Here is a 27,143-nt window from a genome sequence, read left to right as displayed (position 1 = left end):
CAAAACAAGATATGTTTTGGATTTATTACAGACTGTTTACATAAATCACTTTGAACACATAGTCATATTCTGTCCAACCATAAAGCATAACAGAACATACAAGGAGAGAAAATTCATATGGTCTGATCAAAATATATTTATTGTAAATCCTTCTGATCGTCTAAATGTTTGCTTGGAGCATTATTTCGATCTTTTTCAGAACACACCAACACTGTTTATTATTGATGACTGTGCAGCAGAACGTGACATTGTTAGAAAGAAAAGTGCACTAGCAAAGCTTGCATTCAGTGGACGACATGCATTAATATCAGTTTGGATATTAACACAAAAATACAATGCAGTTCTGAAAGACTTTAGAGAGCAACTCAAAACAATAACATTGTTCTATTCAAAGGACCGTGACAGTTTTGAAGAGTGTCTTCGAGAAAATGATGTCATTGAAAACAAACAGGAGAGAGAAAGAATAAAGAATAATCTGAAATCTTCTAAGCACTCGAAACTGGTTTTAAAAACTGATCAACCAGTTCAGTATGTATGTTTGTAGAAATCCTTGCTAAGTTCTTACTCAAGTTTTTACTAAGTTCTTACTCAAGTTCTTGTCAAGTTCTTACTCAAGTTCTTACTCAAGTTCTTACCAAGTTCTTACTTAAGTTCTTACCAAGTTCTTACACAAGTTCTTGTCAAGTTCTTGTCAAGTTCTTACTCAAGTTCTTGTTAAGTTCTTACTAAGTTCTTGTCAAGTTCTTGTTAAGTTCCTACCTAAGTTCTTACTCAAGTTCCTACCTAAGTTCTTGTTAAGTTCCTACCCAAGTTCTTACTCAAGTTTAATTACTAGATTTTTATTTTATTCTGCATCAAAATAAAATGAACTGTGATGAATTGCTGATGCAGACTTCTACAGATATTGAAATCTGTGACAGTAGGACTATACCTGATAAAAAAGAAAGATTGTATTCACTTGCTGTTTGTGGAAAAACAAAACACTACCTTGGGCGGCAGTTAACTGTGGAAGAAGTACAACATCTTTCCTCAGAAGATATAGAAAAGTATCATGGACGGTATGAATCAGTGCTTGGTTCTAAGATGGTTAGAAGTATTGGACAGACTGTTATAGGTTTGTACACAAAGATTTTTGGACATTTTACACCTCTCGACTCGGAGGAAGACTTAACACATGATCTAACTCATGACCCTGTTGTTTCCAAGTCCCTCGAATCTCTTGCCTGTGGCCTGTATTATCGATTTGGTGCTTTATTAGTACCATTTGTTGCTGGATTAATTACTTTCAAACACATTAATTTTCAGAATAAAAAAGATGACAGATCAGTTGAAGCAGACAGTGGAGCAGACGAAAATACCAGAAGTGAACACAGTGACAAAGAAACCTGGTAGAGTAGAAGCAGGAAAAAAACTAGCCGAATGGAACAGACAAAAAAAGTTAAATCAAAAGGCAAAGCAGAACATTATGTCTGAAGTTGAGCAGACACCAAACATTCCTGAAGTGACTAAGGTCACACAAACTGATCAAGAATTAAAATCTTCATTTCTATCATACAGAAAAGTAGCTGTAGCAGCTGTTGTTGGAGGAGGTGGATACTTGCTTTACAAACTTTGGCAAGGCAAATATAAAGTGTCAGAAAAACCAAAATCAGAAACACCAAAATCAGAAACACCAAAACCAACAAACAAAGCAGTACAAACAATAACAAAGCCCACAGTAGTACCTGCAGTGGATTCATTTCATATGGAATAATTTTAATATTTTAATTTTGATAACATAAAAATGAGTTCTGAAAAGACAATAGTTAATCTAGTTTATCACGCTGCAGTGATTGGAGGCTTGAGTGTAGGTTACACAATGCTGGGTAAAAGTCTCCTCAGAATGAAACCAGCCGACTTGGGAAAGTTAGACTTCGAAGACGGTGCTAAACTAATTGGTGTTGTGACAGCTTCCTTTGCAACAAAAGACTTTTTGGTGAAGCAAGGAATTATTCCAGAAAATATAAACATGTAAGACAATAAAATGGCTAGCTTGGTTATGATGGTGGGAGGTGCGATTGTAAATGCGCTTGCATTTTCTGGCAGCAACTATTTGTTTTCTAAACTGCAAAATGGTGAAGAGAGGGAAAGGCACAACAAAGCCATGGAACAACTGGCGAAAGCACAGGATGAATACGAGAAGAAACGAATTGCGCAGTTAGACTTTATGAATGATAAACTCAGGCAGCAAGGACATGCAAACAAAACCTTTGCCAATGTTGATGCAGCCATTCAAGAATACTATCTTGTAACTGGAAAGAAAATGAAGACAAGTGCTCCTCCAAAACTGGGTGACTTTTATCAGCCTTCAGAAGAGCAGAAGGTGGGAGAGATTGTTTTCATTGTTATTGGTATGGCTGTTGTTTACTTTATTGCGCGTGCTGTCAAATCTTAATATTCTGTCATTTAAAAAACCATGAGTGATGCTTTGTTATCTAAAATATATTATTCCCCAAAAGGATACTGGAAAGGAAGAACTGCTATTGACAAGCTCAGTGACGCAGCAGGTGTTTCTCAAGATATAGCAAAGAAATGGTTGTCAAAGCAGGCAGTTTGGCAGATCTATTTACCTGCACCAAGAAAAATTACACGACCACACTTTGTTAACATTAAACCGAATGACACTCATCAAATAGACCTGCTGTATTTACCGCATGACACAGTCAGAAGGAAGAAATATAAGTATGCACTGACTGTAGTTGATGTTGCAACAAGATACAAAGATGCTGAACCGTTGACAGAGAAAAGTGCTATAGCTACAGCTGTTGCCCTGCAAGAAATTTACAGACGTGGACCACTAAAGTATCCCAGAATGATTCAGTGCGATGATGGTAAGGAGTTTAAAGGAGCTGTCAACCAGCTTCTGTTAAAACATCATGTTACAGTGAAGAGAGGTATTCCAGGAAACCACAGGTCACAGGCTATTGTTGAGAGCTTTAACAAACAGTTGGCAGAAAAACTGTTTTCATATCAGTACCATCAGGAATTTTTGGACACAGAAAGTAAATTGCGTAACACTGAATGGGTCAAAAGATTACCATCAGTACTTAGAGCAATGAATCTGGAGGTATTTAAAGCTACAGGGTTAAGACCAGTTGATGCAATCAAACAGAAAACAATACCTGTTGCTCCAAAGTCAACAACACCAGTGGCATTACTACCTTTCAATCAGAAAGTCAGATATTTATATGCACCCGGTGAAGCTGAGGGTGACAGCAGGAAGCGTGCAACGGATCCAATCTGGAGTATTGACATTCATGAAATCAAGAGAGTAGTAGAGACAAATCCACCTATATATTACTTGAGAGAACCAGCACCGCAAAGAGCCTTTGTAAAAGAGGAATTACAATTAGTTCCACGTGGTACAAATGTTAAATGATTTTTTATTTCAGATTTTATAGTGTTAACAAAAATGGAAGCTCTGAGAACGAATTCTAAGCAACTTCATTTTTTTAATTTATATTTTTATTTTGAGTTATAAAATCAAACTCACAGCGATGGAAGACTCTGTATTAGAATCTTTATCGACAGTATTTGACACCGTTGAATTACAAGTAACGGATCCTCAAAATGTGCAGTCCAGTGTGCAAGACGCCATTGAACAAATTCCAAACAATTTGTTGATTGAACCTCCAGTAAAAGTGCAGATAGTCAGTTTAATAAAATACAAAACAGTCAGTGATGAGGTGCTAGAAGTTCATGTTTCAACCAGACAACTAGCACTTAATTCTATGGCAGAATTGAATGGAAACTGGGCAGATGAAATGATGAAACGGTTTGAGCAAGCTGCAGAGGATGCAAAGATGAAAGGATCCGGATGGTCAGAAGGTGAAATTATAAAAATAGAATTGAAGCTAAGTAAATTTGCCCCCATCAGAGGTAGAAGTTACATACCTTTACCTCCTGCTCTTGTCAAAAAACGTGCTGTGCTGAACATAAAGAATGATGATGACAAATGTTTTATGTGGTGTGTTCTGGCAAGACTGTACAGTGTAAAGAAAAATGCAGAAAGAGTGTCGAACTATCATGCATACAGAAATAAACTAAACTTTACTGGTATTGAATTTCCTGTCAGCATTACAAGCATTGACAAATTTGAACAGCAAAACAAACCCATCACCGTAAATGTTTACACGTGGGATGAGGAAGATGAACTGAAACCAGTCAGAATATCAAAGAACTCACCAACGATTGGTGATTGTGATACTAACCATGTTGACATGTTACTAATGACTGATGGTGTAAAATATCATTACACTTTGATTCGTACAATGAGTAGACTGATGGCGAGCACAAGCAATCACAATAGTAAACAAGACTTTTGTAGGCGATGTCTCTTGCGTATTCCATCAATTCATGCAGCACTTATACACAAGCAACATTGTAAGAGCGTTGATGATGCGGTTGTGAAGTTAACAACACCACCGCCAGACAGCAAAGTGTATTTTAAGAATGTATGCAAACTACAGAAAAGTCCTTATGTTGTTTATGCTGACTTTGAATCTATCATTGTGCCATATGAAGGACCTTTACCAAAAGACCTACCTAAAACAGTAACTCTAAGTAATCATCAAGTCTGTTCATATGCATTTATTGTTGTTAGTTCAGATGGTAAACATTCTAAACCGCAATTGTACAGAGGACCTAATGCAGCAAAGAACTTCTTACAGCAAATGAACCAAGTGCGAAATGACTGCTCCAAACAACTGAATCTTTCAGACATTGTTATGAAACCTGAAGACCAAGAACAGTTTAACTCTACCACACAGTGTTGGATATGCGAACAAAGTCTAACACCAAACACAGACAATCCAATAGTAAGAGATCATGATCATGTAAGTGGGCAGTTCCGAGGAGCAGCACACAGCAAATGTAATCTACAATTAAAGTTTGATCCTAAGACTTGGAAGCTTCCAATCTTCTTCCATAACTTGCGCGGTTATGATTCACATCTGATCATGCAGGCAGTAACTGATGAATACAAAGCAAGATGCATTGCGCAGTCTTCAGAAAAGTACATGGCCTTTACTCTGAATAGTTTATACTTCTACGATTCTGCTCAACATCTGATGGGAACACTTGAGTCTTTATCTTCATCACTAACTGCTTTCCCAATCACATGTAAGTACTTTGACAGTGACTTAGTTAGAAAGGGAGTCTATCCATATGAATACATGGATTCGTGGGAGAGGTTTGATGAAGATGAGTTACCACCAAAGGATGCTTACTTCTCACGGCTGAAGGGTAAAGGTATAAGTGACGAAGACTATGAACACGCTAAGACTGCATGGAATAAATTAGGATGTAATACAATGGGTGATTATCATGATCAATATTTGTTGGCTGATGTTTGTTTACTTGCAGATATATTTGAGAATTACAGAAGAACATGTATGAAGCACTACAATCTAGATCCTTCACATTACATATCTGCACCAGGCATGAGCTGGGATGCATTTCTTAGATTTACAGGAGTAAAGATTGACTTGCTATCAGATCTACCTACACTTCAGATGATTGAAAATGGACTACGTGGAGGAATCAGTATGGCTTCACACAATTACTGCAAAGCCAACAACAAATACTTGGACGACTTTGATCCTATGAAACCTTCTAATTACATCATGTATCTAGATGCAAACAATTTGTATGGTTGGGCAATGTGTCAGACGCTTCCACTTCGGAACTTTAAGATCTATTCAGGACCATTTTCACAATGTGTTGTGCTGACAATATTAAAAGCAGGCCCAGACAGTCGAAAGGGATGGATACTAGAAGTTGACTTAGACTATCCACTATCACTTCATGATCTACATAATGATTATCCTTTAGCGGCTGAGAGGTTAAAAGTAAACCCAAGAGAACCTCCAAAGCTGGTGCCCAATCTGTTTCACAAAAAGAAGTATGTGTGTCACTACAGACTGTTACAGTTTTACATTAGACATGGATTGATTTTGAAGGCTGTTCATCGTATAATTTTATTTGATCAAGAACAGTTTATGAAACCTTACATCATGAAAAACACAGAACTGAGAACCAAAGCCGCTGATGCATCAGAGAAAGACTTTTTTAAACTGATGAACAACAGTTGCTTTGGTAAGACAATGGAAAACCCACACAAGAGAAAGGATGTTAGACTTGTTACAAGAGAAAATGAGGCCATCAAGCTGACATCCAAACCACAGTATCAAAACTTTAAATACTTTCATGAACAGCTGTATGGTATCTTAATGAAAAAACTTGTAGTCAAGCTTGACAAACCAGTATTCATAGGCTTTACTGTGCTAGAGTTGTCAAAACTGTTGATGCTTGAGTTTTTGTATGATTATTTGAAACCAAGATATCCCAAATCGAGAGTACTTTACACAGACACAGATTCATTCTTACTTGACATTCCAGCGGATGACATTTACAAAGATCTAGAAGCTGAAAGTCCTGCAGTAAAAGGAAAAGATTCTTTTTATGACACTTGCGACTACCCTAAAGAATCACCATTGCACTCAAATGTTAACAAGAAGGTTATTGGAAAGATGAAAGATGAAATGAATGGGAAGATAATTAAGGAGTATGTTGGATTGCGTGCAAAGATGTACAGTGTTGCAAGTGAGAAAGGGGTGGTTAAAAAAGCAAAGGGTGTAAGCAAACAGGTTGTAAAGTCGAGCATATCGCATGATAACTACAAGGAAGCACTGTTTCAGAAGCGAGTGTTTCACCATGACAACCCTAAGATCAGTTCCGCGCTTCATCAGATCAACACAACTATTGTAAACAAGAAATCTTTAGATGCTAATGACACAAAGCGCGTTTATTCATCACCAGAATATTCTTATGCAATTGGACACTGGAGAACAAACGCAAATAGTCTGAGTGTGTAATAAGAATTTTTGTCAATCGGGAAAACCCGCTATGACAGCTTTGTTTTGACTGCAGCGGGGGAGAGGAAGTTGCTTGCGTTTGGGAAGTGTTTGTGAAAGGGGAGTTAGTAGGCTTTGTTGAGTTTCAAAGCAGCCACCAAGTACACTTATCAAAAGCTTGAATAAAATAAACAAGTCAATTGAATAAGTTAACACTCGGCGGCCGCCCGAAGGCAGCCTAAATATTGAAGCGTAGTGAAGCGTAGTGAAGCGTAGTGAAGCGTAGTGAAGCGAAGCGTTGAAACAGAGTGAAGCAAAAACAATAACACAGCTGAAGCAGGGTGTTGAAGCAGGATGATTAAGAAGACAGCCAAAGCAGGGCAGGCGCAGCAAACCGTACATGCATGATCGTTACTATATTTAGAATCACGTCATTACTATTTTTGAAACCGTACATGCATGATCGTTACTATATTTAGAATCACGTCATTACTATTTTTGAAACCGTACATGCATGATCGTTACTATATTTAAACACTTGTCTAACAGTGCAGGTGCAGTGTGATACTTCTGTTGTTGCGCACAAACAAGCACTGTAAGTCTAAGACTGGGACTGTTGGAGCTCTGATGTGACAGGAATATGCGGCGTTTCTGACCAGTACTCTCTGTACTCTTCGATCTGGAGCATCTCTTCGATTTGTTTAAGTTTGCCCATGATAAAACTGATTGGCAAACCAACAGTGGTAAATCGCGGAAATGCATAAAGCGATCTAGCAACGGCGCGTAGTCTACGCGCATGAACATCGGAATAGCCAGTTTTTGCTTTCAACCAGTCAGCCCACGTTTCTTTCATTCTCCCTTCTTTTCTTTGCTTCTCCTGCCATTGTTTGCACATAATCAAAAACTGTCCAAACTGAATGTAAATTAAGATTTGTTGTGCGTCCTGTCTTTTGAGATTTCTCATCCCTTTTTGCAGTCTTTCCACAATATCTTTTTCATTTTCTGCTTGAGCAAAATAAGCATTTGTGAAAGCTTCTGTGGATATAGCATGGCTAACATCTGCTTGGTTTGAAACGAGATAGTGATGTAAATCACTTGGCGTTGTTGGTTCTACTCTCTTTTTCTTTCCGTCTTTTTCTTTGAACAAATCTTCTATCTTCCTTTTTGGTTTTTTGGGTAGTCTCATTAATCCTTCTGTTTTAGCCTTAACTGCTATTAAGGCCATCTGCTCAAAATATTTTCTATTCTCTTCTAGTACATGCTGTTCTTCTTCTGTCCAAAATTCTGATGGTGTTGGCGCTGGTAGTGGGACATTACAAGCTTGTTCCATGTCAGGTAGAATTAAAGTTGTTGGCCGCCTAGAATAATCTAACAATTCTTGATGTCCTGAGCTAACCCTATAGATTCTTGAGACAGGCAAAACACTTTTCTCACAGAAAACACGTCTTCACACCACCACAGCACCAGGAAAAATGACAAACACACGCTGGCTCTTTGGAGAGCGTCTAAAAATAAAGTGGCTTAACCAGGTTGCAGGCCTGGCAAACACACGCTGGCTGTTTGGAGAGCGTCTAAAAATAAAGTGGCTTAACCAGGTTCTGGGTTACTGATTCCGACAGACCCGGAATTGGTTCAAAACAACCTTACTTTACTGTATTTTTTTTTTGTATGGATTTATGCAGTATTTTTCTGATTTTGTCGCATGTTTCATTTTAGTAAAAGTTTAGTCCAGAAGCCTATTTTGCGTTAATATTTAGGGTCTGTCGGAATCGGTGAGCCAGAACGTACATTCCCCCTTTCTCTCCAGTTTACTAGCGCCAAATCCACATAATTAAAATTTCCACGTGAACATTACAATTATGTGGTGAAAATTACTAATTTTCACTCAAAAATCACAATCACAAGATAACGATTAACTTTCAGTTTGGGCTCAAGTTGTCCGTCTGGAAGTGAGCCAGAACTTAAAAAATCATTAAAGTTTCACGTGAAAATTGTAATTATCGAGCGATTATGCTTAATTATTAAGTGTTAATTTGTAAGTATATATCAGGTGTTCGTGTTTAATTATGGTTTGGCGCTAGTAAGCCGAGGACAAAACTGAAAATTAGTGAATCAACACTGTCAGTCAACATTATCGCTGTGAATTACACAGAACAGGGTGGACTGGGTGGCCGAGTGGTAACGCACTTGCACTCGAAAGCGAGAGGTTGCGAGTTCGACCCTGGGTCAGGGCGTTAGCAATTTTCTCCCCCCTTTCCTAACCTAGGTGGTGGGTTCAAGTGCTAGTCTTTCGGATGAGACGAAAAACCGAGGTCCCTTCGTGTACACTACATTGGGGTGTGCACGTTAAAGATCCCACGATTGACAAAAGGGTCTTTCCTGGCAAAATTGTATAGGCATAGATAAAAATGTCCACCAAAATACCCGTGTGACTTGGAATAATAGGCCGTGAAAAGTAGGATATGCGCCGAAATGGCTGCGATCTGCTGGCCGATGTGAATGCGTGATGTATTGTGTAAAAAAAAAATTCCATCTCACACGGCATAAATAAATCCCTGCGCCTTGAACATGTGCGCGATATAAATTGCATAAAATAAACTAAACAAAAAAACAAAAAAATCCCTGCGCTTAGAACTGTACCCACGGAATACGCGCGATATAAGCCTCATATTGATTGATTGAGAACACGTGTTAATTACTCATTTTCACGTGATATTGGTAACCTCAGATTTTGGTGCTAGTAGGCCGTCATAATTAAGGAGGTGCGTGCAGTCAAGGGGTTTCAAAGGTTTATTCATTTAATGGGGTCCACTTAGAGCAAGGGGATAAAGGGTATAATTAACATATCATAGCAATAGCCGATGTTTGAAAATAATGGTGTCCAAGTTGATGAGGGCTGTGGGAGAGTTGCTTTTCCTCGTTTCCATAGAAACAGCGAGGCAAGTCTACAATGTCACTGTATTGAACAACAACAAAATACACTACATGGTCAAACAAAACATGAATAAACATGCAAGTTAGGCTCGACGCACACACAGACAACAACAGCAGCAACAACACACACACATACACACACACACACACACACACACACACACACACACACACACACATACCAGGGGCGGATCACATCCTTTTCAAGGGGGGGGGGTAAACTTCTTTTAGGGAAAATGTTGATGAAAATCAAGAAAAATTTAGCAATCTGGTGCAATCAGAACATCAGCTTTTCTTTATTTTCAATTTTTATTTATTTATTTTTAGGCTGGGGGGGGGGGGTCCGGAAACCCCGGAAACCCCCCGGGATCCGCCCCTGCATACACAAACACAAACACACACACACGCACACACACGCACTGGGATAGGTGACTGGTTTGGTCGCAACAGTCGTCTCGGGCCCTACATAACTTGTCCATGTGGGACATGCTATTGAAAGGGTATTCGCTGGACATAGGTTTTGATTATTTGACTCGAACGAACACAATGCGACAAGATGTCAAGAGATACTGGGTCATGGTTTTGCTTCAGTTTACAAATTATTTCCGAAGTCTAAAGATGCCTTAATCAATGAATAAATAACACAAATAAATAAATAAATAAATAAACAAATAAATCTCGTTACTACTCCGACACCTGCAAAAACCAGAAAAAAATGACAGAAAGGACGCTGACCTGTCTCTCCCCCCCCCCCCCCCCGAACCACACCGAAGAAACTCTAACCGCTGAAAAGTGCATGGTAGCGCTGGCTTAGAGCACCCTCTAAGGACATAGACGATAGGTAAGTTGTTGAAGCGTGTCCCGATAACTCAATTGATCCGGAAATTTCTGAGCTTTCAGGTGAGGGCGGAACTTAGCAATATGTGCCCAACGGACGTGAAAGCATGGCGTGACAGTTAGGTGTGAACCCGCCTTTACTAGTCTAGAGACCAACACTCCTTTCTTTCTTTATTTGGTGTTTAACGTCGTTTTCAACCATTCAAGGTTATATCGCGACGGGGAAAGGGGGGGAGATGGGAGCCAACACTCCCATCATGTTGTTTGAAACAACGTTTTATTTACATCTACTCACATAGAAGACAACACAGGATCGGATTTTTGAAGGATCGAAACGTGACAAGCTAGACCATACGTGGGGTACCATCCAGAGACTCGCCCAGAACAGACAGGAGAGGAGGTCCTTCGTTGCTGCCCTTCATGCCAACTGGCATAACGGGAAGTAAGTAAGTATATGGTTATATCTCAAAAGCCTTCTAAACAGATTCCCATTGCTATTGTCAGTGCTGAGGTAGTAATGTTCTTGCTATTGTCAGTACTGAGGTAGTAATGTTCTTGCTATTGTCTGTGCTGAGGTAGTAATGTTCTTGCTATTGTCTGTGCTGAGGTAGTATTAATGTTCTTGCTTTCACACTTTTTTCTTTTTGAGAGAACGGCTAACTCGAAAAAGAGTGTCCAGGAGCTGTGAAGTTGACGCTTCCCACTGACTAACATAAACAACAAACAAAAAACAAATTTAGTATAAATTGCAAAGCTGGACCTGAAATTCTTTCTTTGGATAGTAAAAGTTACTGGAACTTTGTGCATCAGAGGTGCAAAGGGCCCCCATTGGGTCCCGAGCAGAGGTGCTTTGAACTGTAGGTCCTCAGTACAGCTCAAATCCATGTGAAAAGGAAAGAGAAGAAGACTGCTACAGAAGTTAATTCTTTTCACCCTGTCCTCAAGTCTAAGTAAGCAAAAAAGTGTTCGTCAATATAGTGCCTTGTTCCATCTTCACATATTTTCTCCAACACCCCGAAAAGAGGAGCTCCCTGTGCTCAGCTCCTGAAGGAAGTCAGGAACGACAACTGCAGGTGTGCGTCGACGGTCAGTCGACAAACCACGAACGAGACTCCAAGTGCATGCTGACTGGGCGGGGTCCCCTTTTCAAATCAAAAGGTTGATTGTAAATCATTATGTCAGTCACGTATATGTTCACGAGTATTGCCCCCCCCCCCCCCCCCTGACTCTCGTTTAAAAAAAGAAAAAACAAGTCGCGTAAAGCGAAATTACTACATTTAGTGAAGCTGTCGAACTCACGGAATGAAACTGAACGCACTGTAGTTTTTCACATAGACAGTACAGCTTCGTCAATCCCCGCGAGAAGGAAATCGCTCACCTTCCACGTGCAAAACGCAGTGAAATTAACACGCCAGAATAGCGCGGTAGCCGCGGTATTGTGCTCAGCAGGAAAGCGCGCTTTTCTGTATTCTTGTTAACTTTCGGAGCTTGTTTTGAATACAACCTATCGTATCTATATGTTTTTGGAATCAGGAAATGATAAAGAATAAGATGAAATCATTTTTGGATCGATTTCTTACATTTTTATCGTAAGACTAATTAATCTATTTTCGTTAATTGTGATCACATTTTAAGAGTAAACATGACATATGTATATATTTTTAGATTCAGAATATGATGAAGAATACGATGCAATCAATTTTAAGTCTGTTTGCGAAAAATCGATTTTAATGACAACTTTAATGAGCAAACTCATTAATTTATTTTTAAGCCTCCAAGCTGAAATACAATACCAAAGTCCGGGCTTCGTCGAAGATTACTTGACCAAAATTTCAACCAATTTGGTTGAAACATGAGAGCGTGACAGTGCCGCCTCAACTTTCACGAAAAGCCGGATATGACGTCATCAAAGCTATTTATAAAAAAAAAATGAAAAAAAGTCTGGAGATACCATACTCAGGATCTCTCATGTCAAGTTTCATGAAGATCGGCCCCCAGTAGTTTTATCTGAATAGCTCTACACACACACACACACATACACCACAAACCTCGTCTTGATTCCCCCCTCTACGTTAAAACATTTAGTCAAAACTTGACTAAATGTAACAAGTCGCGTAAGGCGAAATTATAACATTTAGTCAAGTAGCTGTCGAACTCACAGAATGAAACTGAACGCAATGCAACGCAGCAAGACCGTATACTCGTAGTCCACCGCTCACGGCATAGGCAGTGAAATTGACAAGAAGAGCGGGGTAGTAGTTGCGCTAAGAAGGATAGCACGCTTTTCTGTACCTCTCTTTGTTTTAACTTTCTGAGCGTGTTTTTAATCCAAACATATCATATCTATATGTTTTTGGAATCAGAAACCGACAAGGAATAAGATGAAAGTGTTTTTAAATTGATTTGGACAATTTAATTTTGATAATAATTTTTATATATTTAATTTTCAGAGCTTGTTTTTAATCCGAATATAACATATTTATATGTTTTTGGAATCAGCAAATGATGGAGAATAAGATAAACGTAAATTTGGATCGTTTTATAAAATTTTATTTTTTTTTACAATTTTCAGATTTTTAATGACCAAAGTCATTAATTAATTTTTAAGCCACCAAGCTGAAATGCAATACCGAAGTCCGGGCTTCGTCGAAGATTACTTGACCAAAATTTCAACCAATTTGGTTGAAAAATGAGGGCGTGACAGTGCCGCCTCAACTTTCACGAAAAGTCGGATATGACGTCATCAAAGACATTTATCAAAAAAATGAAAAAAACGTCTGGGGATATCATACCCAGGAACTCTCATGTCAAATTTCATAAAGATCGGTCCAGTAGTTTAGTCTGAATCGCTCTACACACACACACACACACAGACAGACAGACAGACACACACACATACACCACGACCCTCGTCTCGATTCCCCCCTCTATGTTAAAACATTTAGTCAAAACTTGACTAAATGTAACAAGCCGCGTAAGGCGAAAATACAACATTTAGTCAAGTAGCTGTTGAACTCACAGAATGAAACGGAACGCAATGCAATTTTTCAGCAAGACACGCATCGTCAGTCCACCGCTCATGGCAAAGGCAGTGAAATTGACAAGAAGAGCGGTTTAGTAGTTGCGCTGAGAAGGATAGCACGCTTTTCTGTACCTCTCTTCGTTTTAACTTCCTGAGCGTGTTTTAATCCAAACATATCATATCTATATGTTTTTGGAATCAGGAACCGACAAGAAAAAAGATGAAAGTGTTTTGAAATTGATTTCGAAAAACAAATTTGATAATAATTTTTATATTTTTAATTGTAAGAGCTTGTTTTTAATCTAAATATAACATATTTATATGTTTTTGGAATCAGAAAATGATGGAGAATAAGATGAACGTAAATTTGAATCGTTTTATAAATTTTTTTATTTTTTTACAATTTTCCGATTTTTAATGACCAAAGTCATTAATTAATTTTTAAGCCACCAGGCTGAAATGCAATACCGAAGTCCGGGCTTCGTCGAAGATTACTTGACGAAAATTTCAACCAATTTGGTTGAAAAATGAGAGCGTGACAGTGCCGCCTCAACTTTCACGAAAAGCCGGATATGACGTCATCAAAGACATTTATCAAAAAAATCAAAAAAACGTTCGGGGATATCATACCCAGGAACTCTCATGGAAAATTTCATAAAGATCGGTCCAGTAGTTTAGTCTGAATCGCTCTACACACACACACAGACACACACACACACACATACACCACGACCCTCGTCTCGATTCCCCCCTCTATGTTAAAACATTTAGTCAAAACTTGACTAAATGTAAAAAGAAGAAGAATTGTTGCTCATTCAAGCCGCTTTGACATCTTTTCCTTGTGTTTGTTTGTCAGACGGAAGTTAATGACGCTGAAACTGGAAACATTGCAAACAAACACCTGCTCATTATGTATAAACATGCCGTGCACAGGTGTCTTTCAGTAATGCCGGAGGGTTAAGGGTGGAGATTTTCCCGATCTCCCAGGTCAACTTATGTGCAGACCTGCTAGTGTCTTCGTGTGCACACGCAAGCACAAGACGGACCACTGAAGTGCGCACGGAAAATATCCTCTAATCCATGTCCTAGTTCGGTGAGTTACTTTTTCTTTAATAGAAACACGAAAATACCTAGCATTCATCCCCCGAAACCGGCGTATATGGCTGGCTAAATAGCGGGGACGGGTAAAAACGCCGGGTCATACACGTAAAAGCCGTGGAAGTTTCAACCCATGAACGAAGAACAAGTCGCGTAAGGCGAAAATACAATATTTAGTCAAGTAGCTGTCGAACTCACAGAATGAAACTGAACGCAATGCCATTTTTCAGCAAGACCGTATACTCGTAGCATCGTCAGTCCACCGCTCATGGCAAAGGCAGTGAAATTGACAAGAAGAGCGGGGTAGTAGTTGCGCTAAGAAGGATAGCACGCTTTTCTGTACCTCTCTTTGTTTTAACTTTCTGAGCGTGTTTTTAATCCAAACATATCATATCTATATGTTTTTGGAATCAGGAACCGACAAGGAATAAGATGAAAGTGTTTTTAAATTGATTTGGACAATTTAACTTTGATAATAATTTTTATATATTTAATTTTCAGAGCTTGTTTTTAATCCGAATATAACATATTTATATGTTTTTGGAATCAGCAAATGATGGAGAATAAGATAAACGTAAATTTGGATCGTTTTATAAATTTTTATTTTTTTTTACAATTTTCAGATTTTTAATGACCAAAGTCATTAATTAATTTTTAAGCCACCAAGCTGAAATGCAATACCGAAGTCCGGGCTTCGTCGAAGATTACTTGACCAAAATTTCAACCAATTTGGTTGAACTTGAAATGAGGGCGTGACAGTCAGTGCCGCCTCAACTTTCACGAAAAGTCGGATATGACGTCATCAAAGACATTTATCAAAAAAATGAAAAAAACGTTCGAGGATTTCATACCCAGGAACTCTCATGTCAAATTTCATAAAGATCGGTCCAGTAGTTTAGTCTGAATCGCTCTACACACACACACAGACACACACACACACGCAGACACGCACACACGCACATACACCACGACCCTCGTTTCGATTCCCCCTCGATGTTAAAATATTTAGTCAAAACTTGACTAAATATAAAAAATTAATGCCGCAATGCAAGAACATTGCTGTTTACGAATAAATTGCTGTTAATATAAATACTGAAATAAACTTATGATGAATCACGAGACACGCTGATTCGTAAGCATCGTGTTCATGAGTCAGACAGACAGACAGACAGACAGACACATGCATGATCCCCTCCCCGGCCCCGCAAACGCGAATCCAGAGCATGCGGATATAATAATGTTGTTGGTGCCGTTTCCAAGAGTGAATGCATAGTACATATGAGATATCGTGGATCCATACCAGATTCGCAAATGTACATATTCTCAAACAGTCAATAAATTTCGCAAACGAGTGACGCCCCTTGAGCAAGAAGCCGTAATTTCGGACAGAGGCCGTTGTGTTTTGCAATTCCACAGATCAAACCATGAAGATTTTGACATGGAACATCAACGGCATCAGAGCCAGTAAACGTTGTCTGAAGGATGTGTTTGACTCCCTTGATGCCGATGTCATATGTCTGCAGGAGACTAAAATAACTCGTGAGTTTTTAGCGCGCACCGACTCGCACTTTAGCTTCTACTTCTAGTTCTATACATGTACTAATGTACGGGAGACAATCGTGTCATATTTAAGCCCACAACAGAAACTAGAAGGTCGTCTTGGGGAAATTAGATCACAGTTGACGCACGCATGTAGCTTTAGAAGCAAATTCACTTGCGTTAAAGATGCGCTGAGTAATAGACAATTAAGTATATCAAAATCTCTGTTTTGTTCTCTTCACCTTATAACCCTTGGACATAAACACATTCCGTGCTTTTGTGATGTTAATTGTGTCATAAATGTATTTGATGTGCAAAGTAAATAAATGTAGAGTTTGTAGTGCCTCATTGGGCCCGGGCTGGATGTTAAAAACACACTCTTGGATCTAATACAACTGTATTATATTATGAGTTATCTATATATATATATACGACTAGCAGTGATGTACATTTTAGTCGGTCTCCGGTCTCTGACCGATCCAATTTCCCCAGGACCTATAGCTTTAACCCCAGCAGGACACAGGTCCGATTAACCTACAGAAGAAGTGGTCAAGGGTCCGATCATTTTGGACAATGAAGCGGACAGGCGGACTGTTCAATTTTCAAGAGGAAAGCTTGTTTCGGTTTTGCCAAGCGAAAGTAAACACTGCGTGAGGAAAGCTGGTTTCGGTTTTGCCAAGCGAAAGTATGCACTGCGTGTGACCAGTTTGTTGAGTGAACGAGGCACCATATGGGATCTGATTCTTTGAATTAATTTATCCTCAAGTTGGATCAAGAAGAAAAAAAGAAAACCGAACCCATATGGTGCCTCGAGTGCATTCATTGGCTCAGCAATAAATCGTTTAAACCAATGGGAACCACCCGGTCATGTTCGCACATGCGCAAGGCATTACTTTTCGTCATAATATCCTGAAAAAAAGTTGTGCTCGAAGAAACCGATTGTGTGTCAAAACCCAGGACATGATCCTGAAAGCAAAACTTGAGGGACCCGCAGAACGGTCAGATGCCTACCTGAAAAACATTGTCGACAGATGGGCAGTGAAAAAAACCCGACAACTGTTCAAATAACTTTGAAATGTGATTCAATCCTTTGAGTATCTAGTCATGACAGTCACGGAAGGTGGAAGAATTTAAACTGAAAAATCTTTTTAAATGCGGTTTTACGAGTCGTGTTCTTGTCCTATTGAAATTGCAATCTCAGGACACTGTGTCCTGTTGATTTTCAATCTTCAGGACAATTGTCCTAAAGGCTGCCAGAAAAATGTACATCACTGGACTAGTGTCTGTCTGTCTGTCTGTCTGTCTGTTCGCGATGCACGGCCAAAGTTCTCGGTGGATCTTTTTCAAATTTGGACACCGTATTCAGCTACACCCCGGACACAACCTCATCGATGAGATATTTCAACACGTGCTCTCAGCGCGCAGCGCTGTGCGCACTGAACCGATTTTTTTTGTGTTGTTGTCTGGATCCACTACCAGTAACTCTTCCTTATCTTCTCCAGTGTTTTCAGCCGCGAGTATCTCCCTTCCTCCGTGTGGCGTCAATCCATATTCCCGTTACTACGTTACTATTTTTAGAAGGTCACTGCACGTTACTATTTTTAGAAGGTCTCCAGTGTTTTGCGCGTTTATCTCCTTTCCTTCGTGCGCCGGCGAAGCCGGCGTACACCCGGTCCCAGGCGCAGTCTGGTATTCGGCTCTACTTCTTCCCGGCGAAGCTGGTACCCGGCGAAGCGGGTAATCATCTAGTTTCTAATATGCTGACTGTTAGCAAATGATAACAAGACATGTCGAGAAAAAAGATATCAAGCATGAGCCTTTTAGGCGAATGCTGATATCGTCTGTGAGACATGTCTGTTATCATTTGCTAACAGTCAGCATATTAGAAATAACGATTTTATTACCGTTTAATTCGACCAAAAGAAATTTCGAAGCAACCCCGCGAATTAGACAGAACAGCCGCAATGGGAACTTGAGCGCTTCTACCTTATTATGCCTGTCAGTCAAAGAATTCTCGTGACCCGAGTCAGCCAATCAGAGTAACACACCTGGCGTGATGAATATTCACAGGTCAAATGCCTTTGACACACAACAATCTCACAAGATAAACCACAGTGTTTCACATCACTCCCAATTGGGAGTTTTTTTACGTCATGTTTTTCCAAAAAACGTCATGGTTTTTTAGCTTGGGAGTAAAAAATGTTATGAAAAATCATTTGGGAGTATAAAAACGTTCAAGAATTTCAGATGGAAGTATTGGGTTTCGATATTGAGCAGTGTAGAAAAAGTACATCGATGTACTTTCAAAAGCAAACCCTATTTTAGTCGCGCTCAGACTCGCCGCTCGCCGAGAGTCGACGGCCATGAACTGAAGAAGCTTCCCTAACAATGTGAAGGGGCAACAACCGAAATGCAATAACGAGTAGTTTCCCTTGACGCGTGCCATGTGCTTACGATCAAAATGGCGTCTGAAGGGAAAAAAAGTAAACAACATGCGAAATCTACCAAGACCGCATCGCTGGCTTCGTTTGGGTTTATAGTGCCTGCTACACAACCTGATGATGCCTCTAGCTCTGAAAGTGCTAATCGTACACACCATCGAATTCTCGATCAGTGGTATCGGGATTTTCCATGGTTGGCGAAAACAGATGAGGATGCGACGGTCCCAAATGCGTTGGTGTGTACGGTTTGCAGAGGCAAAAGTTCGAATTGGAAGAACGTTTTTGCTGCTATTTGTTTGTCACAGATTCACAGAAAAAGAGAGAGAAAGGTGTGTGACTGTGTGTGTGTGTGAGTATGTATGTGTGTGTGTGTGCGAGCGCGCGCAAATACCAAGTCAAAACTCAACATTTAAAACAACACCTTGATAGTTTAAAAAAAAATCAATTACAGCTGTGCATTCATGAAGGCTATTTTTTATGTAGTATTAATTAATACCGCACCGCAGAAAAAAAACCTCCTTAACATTTGGATTGGGAGTAAAAAAACTTCTTAACTTTTTGCTTGGGAGTGAAGAAACTTCATGTTTTTTAGGTTGGGAAACACTGAAACCATGTTGAACATGCGTTTCGGTTGCTTCGCTTTTTCTCGTTGAACAGAGAGCGACAGATTTAGAACCGACTCCAGACGGATGGGAATGACGTAAAGATACATTTGATGTAAAGCGAGTGGCGCAATTTCACTTGATTTTTCCGAACTTTGATCATTTAGATTTCAAGTGAGCGGTCGGCATTGCACACTCAGACGATGGGCGGTGCCTTGCTGTTCCGTTACGCACCCACCGACAAAACTCGCTTTTCGGTTTATTACCTGACAGCATTTGAAGTGTCATTCTTTAGAATAAATCACGCTGATATTGTTGAATTACATTTTTACTTTGTCTTGTCAATTTTTAGGGTGATAAACAAAAAGGGTCCCTGCCTGAACGTTATAACACTTAGAGGGTCACCTAGAATCCGTCCTGATTGGTCAAAAAGCCATATTGGGCACTGAATTGGTAATAAATATGTATGTTAGTATTGTTACTCCGCTACCCTTGAAAATAAACATCCATCTAATCTATGTTATCTCTCTTTCTCTCTCAGGTAGCAGGTTTGACACTAAATACCAATTACGATGTAGTTACTGACTAAATTACTGTGTTTTCCCCCCTTTGTTGCAGGGGATATGCTGGATGAGCCATCAGCCATAGTGGAGGGTTACAATTCATACTTCAGCTTCTCACGCAAAAGATCAGGATACTCTGGTAATCTTTTTTCTTCTTCTTATAAAATCATGGGCTAAAACTCCCATGTACACTTGTATTTTTTGCAGCAGTGGATGTTTACGTGTATGACCATTTTCTCCCGCCATTTAGGCAGCCATACTCTGATTCATTGGGAAATGGATATGCTGCTTTGATTTGTAGATGTGATGCATTATGTGGAGTTTCTTTTTTAGACTAGATTTTTTAAAGAAATGTTACAATCACAAAAATGGGATTTAGGATGCTCGCAAGTACGCGCATGACATACAATGATACATGCAGGCAATTCGTTTTGTGATGTGATGATGATGAAGAAATAATGGAGCAGTCTAGCTACCGTTGCAATGAAGTTTGTCACCAAAGGATCCCGAGTTGTCAATGTCCATGCAGTTGACCAAGTGATGCAAAATGCTGCTGCTGAGTTTGGCTTTGTGACTTCTTGCAAACAGCAGCCCAGAGCAATAAGTCAATCAGTTATGTTTGTCAATCTAGATACATTTTACTTTAAATGCTTTTGTAAATACTTTCTGTTTTTTTCATGTTTTTTTTTTCCTTTGAAAAAAACGTTTTAATTCAATGTTTTATTTTTGATTGATAACATTAACATGCATTTATTTGAACGGTTTATCAGGTACAGCAAATTTCTGCCGAGATGGTGTAACACCAGTGGCTGCAGAGGAAGGGCTAAGCGGCAAGCTGACCAGCCAATCAGAGGGCTCCATTGGTTGTGTTGGCAAAGTGGAAGAATACGAAGCAGAGGAGCTTGTGTCTCTTGACAGCGAGGGTAGAGCTGTGATCACTCAGCATCAGATAGAGTACGTTTTTTTTAACAGTTTGTTCTTGTTCATGTTGATGTGTTGTTTATTCAGCTGTGGATAAAGTTTTGCATTAAGTCTGCCTTGCTATGTTGGCCCAATACAGGATTTATTCAGTTGTCAATTTGTCTATAATAATTAATATCTTGATCAAAAGACCTGTCATGAAAGGCCACCTGCAATGTTGGGAAACTTTTTGCTGGTCTCGAGGGTGTCCTTTTATCATAGGTGCATATATATGCACTTGATATTTTCTTTTTCTCAGCCAGAGAGATCTTTACACCTCAGTACATATAGAACTGGTTTACTTCTGAGCTGCGTGAACGCCTTATTTTAAGAATAAGATGATTGATTTTGGATTCACTGAGCTTTAGAACTCAAGGATAAAGGCCTAGACGTAAAGAACATAACTAGATCTGTAGCCTGTGCTTACTCATTGTGTGTGTGTGTGTGTGTGTGTGTGTGTGTGTGTGTGTGTGTGTGTGTGTGTGTGTGTGATTGTTTTGTTTGTTTGTTCTGTGTATTTTTTTCACTAGGCAAGAACCCAATTTAGCCCCGTGTTATGTTCACGGTCCCACTGAGCAAATCTGTCACTATGTGCATGTCACGTTGCTTCCACTGAGTTAATTTGACACTGTGCCTTTTACTAGTGTATATTTTATTTTCATGTTAAACTTGTGAACATGGTTTGTGTTTTGTTTATTTGTGATTGTATGCAGTTGCTTTTATTTTGCAGACTAAAAGAGGGAGATGTTCGAGATTTAGCAATAATCAATGTGTACGTTCCTCGAGTTGCTGAGAAGGAAGGTCGCTGGACATACAAGTTTCACTTTCTGGCTTTGCTACAGTCTCGAGCAGAATGCTTGCTGCGTAATGGAAGGTATGATTCTAAACTGGTAAAACTAAACACTGCTATAAATATATATATTCAGTTCATCAGTTGTGTTGTCTTTTAAGTGAGTAGTTCAGAGTGAAATGAAACGCATTGTTTTTGAAATCGTCATTATAAACTTTTACGACAGTGGAAACCCCATTCTAGACGCCCCACCCCCTCCCCGATTTAAGACTTCCCCCATTTCTAAGACCTTGCTTTCCATAATTTTCTGTTCATAACCTCTTAAATTTGCATCTGCCTTCTTCTTTTGCGTTCATGGGCTGAGACTTCCCCGTACACTCATATATTTTTCACAAGTGGGGTTAAGAGTGGAGATTTTTCCTGGGTCAACTAATTTACCTGAGACCTGTCCCCCGTTTCTTACAGGCGAGAATTGGCGAGTGGGGCGAGGAAGTACCATTTCTTGGGCACTTCCCGCTGCGAGTGACGTTAGGATTCTCGCCTCGAACGCTAGGTAGCTTTGGGCTTGCTCGCTTGGCGAGAAAACATGGTGGCCACGCAGCTGCCAATCCGATTGGCTGTCCATGGTTGTTTACCGACCAGTGCAGACGACCTTTTCGGTATCAACCAATGGTGTTTAATTCTTGCGTAGCTAGCCATCAAACCGTTTCATAGACACTTTCGCCTCCTAGCTCCGCGAGTGACTAGCCGAAAGAATATCTTGCCTGAAAGAAACACGCGTCTGCTAGTGGCAGGATAAAAACAGTCATACACAAAATGATGTAGTATTTTTAATCAAACGTCTTAATCAGCAGTACAAAAATGGCTCAGTCTTCTGTTATGAAACTGAACGGATTTATTTTTATTTTTCAGTCATGTTATTGTGTTGGGCGACATTAACACCACACACAAGCACCTGGACCACTGTGACCCTTCTTCACAGGTATGGAACAATTACATACCCTTTTTTTGTTGTGTTCATGATTATTTATCTATTGAATCACGTATTGATTTTGTAGCTGTCAAAACTGCATCAATTTCTCGGATTTCTGTCTTCATAATCATTCAGGGCTCCCCATGGACACCTCACCCAGAGGGTCCCGGACCCCCACTTTGAATTTTTAGAGCGTCTTCTGAGCTGGGTTGTAGAGGGTTCCAAAGGCGAAGTGTTGCTATGACACATTGCAATCACAAATTGTGTGCCCTAGCAACAACTGAATCAGTGCATTTTCATGAATATGGAGTACGTGTTTTCAGCTTCTGGTGCGTATATGACGCAGGGACCACCAGTTTGGGGAGCCCTGATCATTTAAAAAATAATAAAAAAAATGCCAGTATTACTCAACACTTCTTGCTTCTAAGAAACGTTTCACGAATTGCTCTTTTTCCAGAAGTATACAGCAGAACATTTTTAAATACAAATTTGAAACAAGTACAATGCATGGGTGGGATTCTTCTGGTATATGCCGGAAATCCGGATTCGATTATGGCCTTTTTTTCTCTCTCTCTTTTGTTTGATTTTTGTTCGGTTGAGGATTCATGACATTTTTCAGTCCCACCCATGACAATGTGAAGAAGGAACATCTCAACGCTCATCTGTTGCAAATGCCTGGTTGAGACTTCATAATTTTATTCAATAATCCGAATTGTGTGTGCTTAAAAGTTAAAAAGGGTAATTCATTTTTTTTCTTCATGCGCATTATTATATCCCGACGTAGCATGTACAATATGCATTTTTGGGCAGGAATTTCGAGGCTTTGAGAGCCGGCAGTGGATCGACCAGTTGCTTCGTCCAGAAGATCGTGACCCTGACCTTGCTCCCATCGAAGACAGAGCAGCTTTTGAAGCCACCATGTTGGACGCAGAAGGAAGCCATTTTATTGATGCCTTCCGCTATTTCTACCCAGACAAGGCAGAAGCATACACCAACTGGAGCACTGTCACATCGGCTCGGCAGACAAACTATGGAAAGCGTCTGGACTACATTTTCATAGACAAAGGTCTAGAGGATTGTCTGGTAGACTGTCACATTTTGTCAGACTTTGAGGGATCCGACCACTGCCCTATGGTGCTTGAGCTTCGCTGCAATCCAGTTCCGGCAAAAAAATGCCCTCCCTTCTGCACAAAATGGATGCCGGAATTCCAGGGGAAGCAGCAAAAGCTGCTGAGTTTCTTCTCCAAGTCTGCTGGAGGCAAGTCTGTGATAAACGGGAACAAAGAAGGGGAGAAAGTGAAGAGGAATGATGAACTTGAGAGAGAGACTGGAGAAGATGCACAGTTGTTTGAAGCGGTTGAGGTTGTGAGCTCACAGTCATCGGCTAGTTCATCATCACCATTACTACCTTCATTGTCAGATTCTTTCCAAGCACAGAGGAAGAAGGATACACAGGGTGAGAAAAGCCCTCTAAAGGGTGGCTTGAAGAGAACACTGTCGGACAAAGTCTCTGATGTGAACGCCAAAAAGAAAAAGGGTGGTAAGGGAGACAACAGCTCAGCGTCAAACATGGGAGGTAAGCAGGCCAGTTTGTTGAACTTTTTCCGGAAGCCACCATCCAGTAGTTCTGTGCAGGAGACAGACAGCAAAGAAACGTCTTCAAAGTATTGGCAAAAAGATGGTAATGATGGGACAAAATCTTCCAGCGAAGCAAAAGCATCACCTTCAAAAGATTCTAAAGCAAAAAAAGAAAAGTCCACGTCTTCATCAAAGCTATCCCTTCCATCTTTAAGTCTGATCCCATGCAAAAACAAAACAGATTCACACAGCATTGATTCAGATGTTACGCAGGCCGTAGATGAAGCAGAAAACTCCACACTACAGAAAATAAAGCTGCCAGGAACAAAACTGAACGCAGAACAACCTGAAAACACAACAGATCCACCCAAACCCAAGGCAAGCTCTGTCTGGAAGGGCCTGCTGTCAGGACCCCCTCCTCCCCCACCCTGCAAGGGGCACAAGGAGCCGTGTGTTCTCAGGACTGTGAAGAAGCCAGGCCCCAACAAGGGCAAACAATTCTACGTCTGCGCCAGGCCTGAAGGCCACAGCAGCAACAAGGAGGCACGCTGCGAGCACTTTCAGTGGATCTCCTACATGTCTGCTGGCAAGAAAAGTTGAATTGATCTTGGATGATGTGAATGCTGGACTAGAAGTAAGTGAGGCAAGATTAGGTGAATGTGTGAAAGTACACTGTATGTTCAACTTCAAGTACTTACCAAATTTTCCGGACTATAAGGAGCTTCATTGTTAAAGGCGCAACCCCCACATTTAAGTGCAAAATGAGACAAATCCATGCAATACGCCCAAAAGTATGATACATTTGATGTGGATTTGATATTTCTCCTTGCATGCCTTTTTGTAGGGAAAAATTTGAGTTAGGGAAAATATGAACCTCTCTGAGTTATGACAAAATTGAAAGGCTACCAGACCTTTCAAGCCAGATTAGCTTTTCCTGAGCTCCTGTCTTGGGCCACCAACAGAACAGCCTGGAGAAGGGGTTCTGCTTCTTCTGCCCTCACGTCCCCCCGACCACAGGGGACCGATGATGATGATGATAGGAGGACCTAAGCTCATGTGAGCACTGAATTGTGTTTGTAAACGCCATAAACAGAGGCAAACCAGGCCCCATAGTCCCAGTATGGTGAATTGCAGATGAAATCAATAATTTAGATTGGAGCTTATCTGAAACTAGTACAGCTAATGCAGGCGAAAAAAAACCCACCTGCAGACATCTGTGACTTCCGTCAGGTTCAAAGTTCTATCAGTGTTTGACAGTGTGTGCATGCATTGTGAGTGCGTATATGATTGTGTGTGGGTGTGCACATGCAAACTTTTTGCAGTCTATGCTTTGCATGTATACAAATGGCAGCTTACTTCAGAAAACTATATAATCTGCATGTATAGAATGCTGGAGAATTTATGTACAGAATGCAGAAATTCAGTTTTGACTGCTGTTAAGACACATTTAACTTTCTACATCATTCTTGGATTGAACTTGAAGTTTAGTTAACCGTTGATGGATCACAATCATAGTGTGCTCCATATGAATTCGTCATTCCACTCCAAGTGCTTCAATGTTGCAAATGCAGTGATTTTCATTATTTCATATGATGCCTAAGACAAGTTATTTGCCCCCCGCGGGTTAGGGGGAAGAATTTACCCGAAGCTCCCCAGCATGTCGTAAGAGGCTACTAATGGATTCTGTTTCTCCTTTTACCCTTGTTAAGTGTTTCTTGTATAGAATATAGTCAATGTTTGTAAAGATTTTTAGTCAAGCAGTATGTAAGAAATGTTAAGTCCTTTGTACTGGAAACTTGCATTCTCCCAGTAAGGTAATATATTGTACTACGTTGCAAGCCCCTGGAGCAATTTTTTGATTAGTGCTTTTGTGAACAAGAAACAAGTAACAAGTGGCTCTATCCCATCTTTCCCCCTTTCCCCGTTGCGATATAACCTTCGTGGTTGAAAACGACGTTAAACACCAAATGAAGAAGAAAGAAGAAGTTATTTGATAGCATTTGAATGAAGATTTGAGAGTGAGAGGGAGAGAGCAGGCCTGAGTGTGTGTGCGTGAGAGACAGAGACTTGAATGCATGTAATTGTCAACTGAGTTAAAGGTATCAGACAAAGTAGACCTGTTCTAAAAGCAACCAGAAACAAACTCATAGTTTAATAAAATGATATTTATTAAAAACTGTCTATTTTCAGAAGAATCATTGTGGTAAAATGGTTGATGTTTCATTCAGTATCATAAGCTCCTATTTACATAATGATGTGATACATGTACCTGATAATATCATAATCCCAGCGAAGCTGGAGGTATCCCGTGAACGCTATACTGTAATCGATTTGAGAAATGTGCATACCGAATAATACATGATAAAGAAGGATTCTTTGTGCCCGAAAATGGGCCACAGTTGGAGATGGAAGTTCACCAAAAATTGGGACCATACTAACAAAAATACGGTGGGTAAAATTGGCGCCCCCATTTTTTGAGCAAACGCCACCCAAGGCCGCTTTGGACGGGTAGAAATTCCGTAGTTTCCAAGTCTATGAATAAAGCTCGCGTAAGAAGAATACGTCACGGTCGAAAGTCTTTGACGTCAATTAATGCATCATGACGGCATGCCTCCCTGTAGTCTTTCTCTCTCGCGCGGTGTGTGTGTTTATGTTCATTTTGTGCACATATGTGTTAGTGTTACTGTTTGTGTGCACAAGTGTGTGTGTGTGTGTACGTGTGTGTGTGTGTGTGTGTGTGTGTATTTGTGTGTGTGTGCGCACGCGTGCATGAGTCTGTACTCGTGTGTGTGTGGTGTGTGTGCGTGTGTGTGTGTGTGTATTTGTGTGTGCGCACGTGTGCATGAGTCTGTACTCGTGTGTGTGTGTGTGTGTGTGGTGTGTGTGTGTGTGTGTGTGTATTTGTGTGTGCGT

The 27,143-nt window shown here is 40.1% G+C and overlaps 1 protein-coding gene across 1 annotated transcript; it reads left to right on the top strand.

Annotated features, from left to right (window-relative positions):
• Positions 1 to 16,145: 16,145 nt before the first annotated feature.
• Positions 16,146 to 26,911, top strand: LOC138964029 (DNA-(apurinic or apyrimidinic site) endonuclease 2-like). The gene is made up of 6 exons (XM_070335903.1): positions 16,146 to 16,323; positions 19,985 to 20,068; positions 20,700 to 20,883; positions 21,620 to 21,763; positions 22,592 to 22,661; positions 23,463 to 26,911. Exons 1-6 carry the CDS (start codon positions 16,209 to 16,211, stop codon positions 24,828 to 24,830), a joined length of 1,965 nt encoding a protein of 654 aa, XP_070192004.1. The 5' UTR covers positions 16,146 to 16,208; the 3' UTR covers positions 24,831 to 26,911.
• The last annotated feature ends 232 nt before the right edge of the window (positions 26,912 to 27,143 follow it).

This window comes from Littorina saxatilis, linkage group LG4 (assembly GCF_037325665.1).
Source record: "Littorina saxatilis isolate snail1 linkage group LG4, US_GU_Lsax_2.0, whole genome shotgun sequence".
NCBI lineage: Eukaryota > Metazoa > Mollusca > Gastropoda > Littorinimorpha > Littorinidae > Littorina > Littorina saxatilis.
The sequence above is the reverse complement of the archived record's forward strand: the minus strand, read 5'-3'. Positions and strand labels throughout refer to the sequence as shown.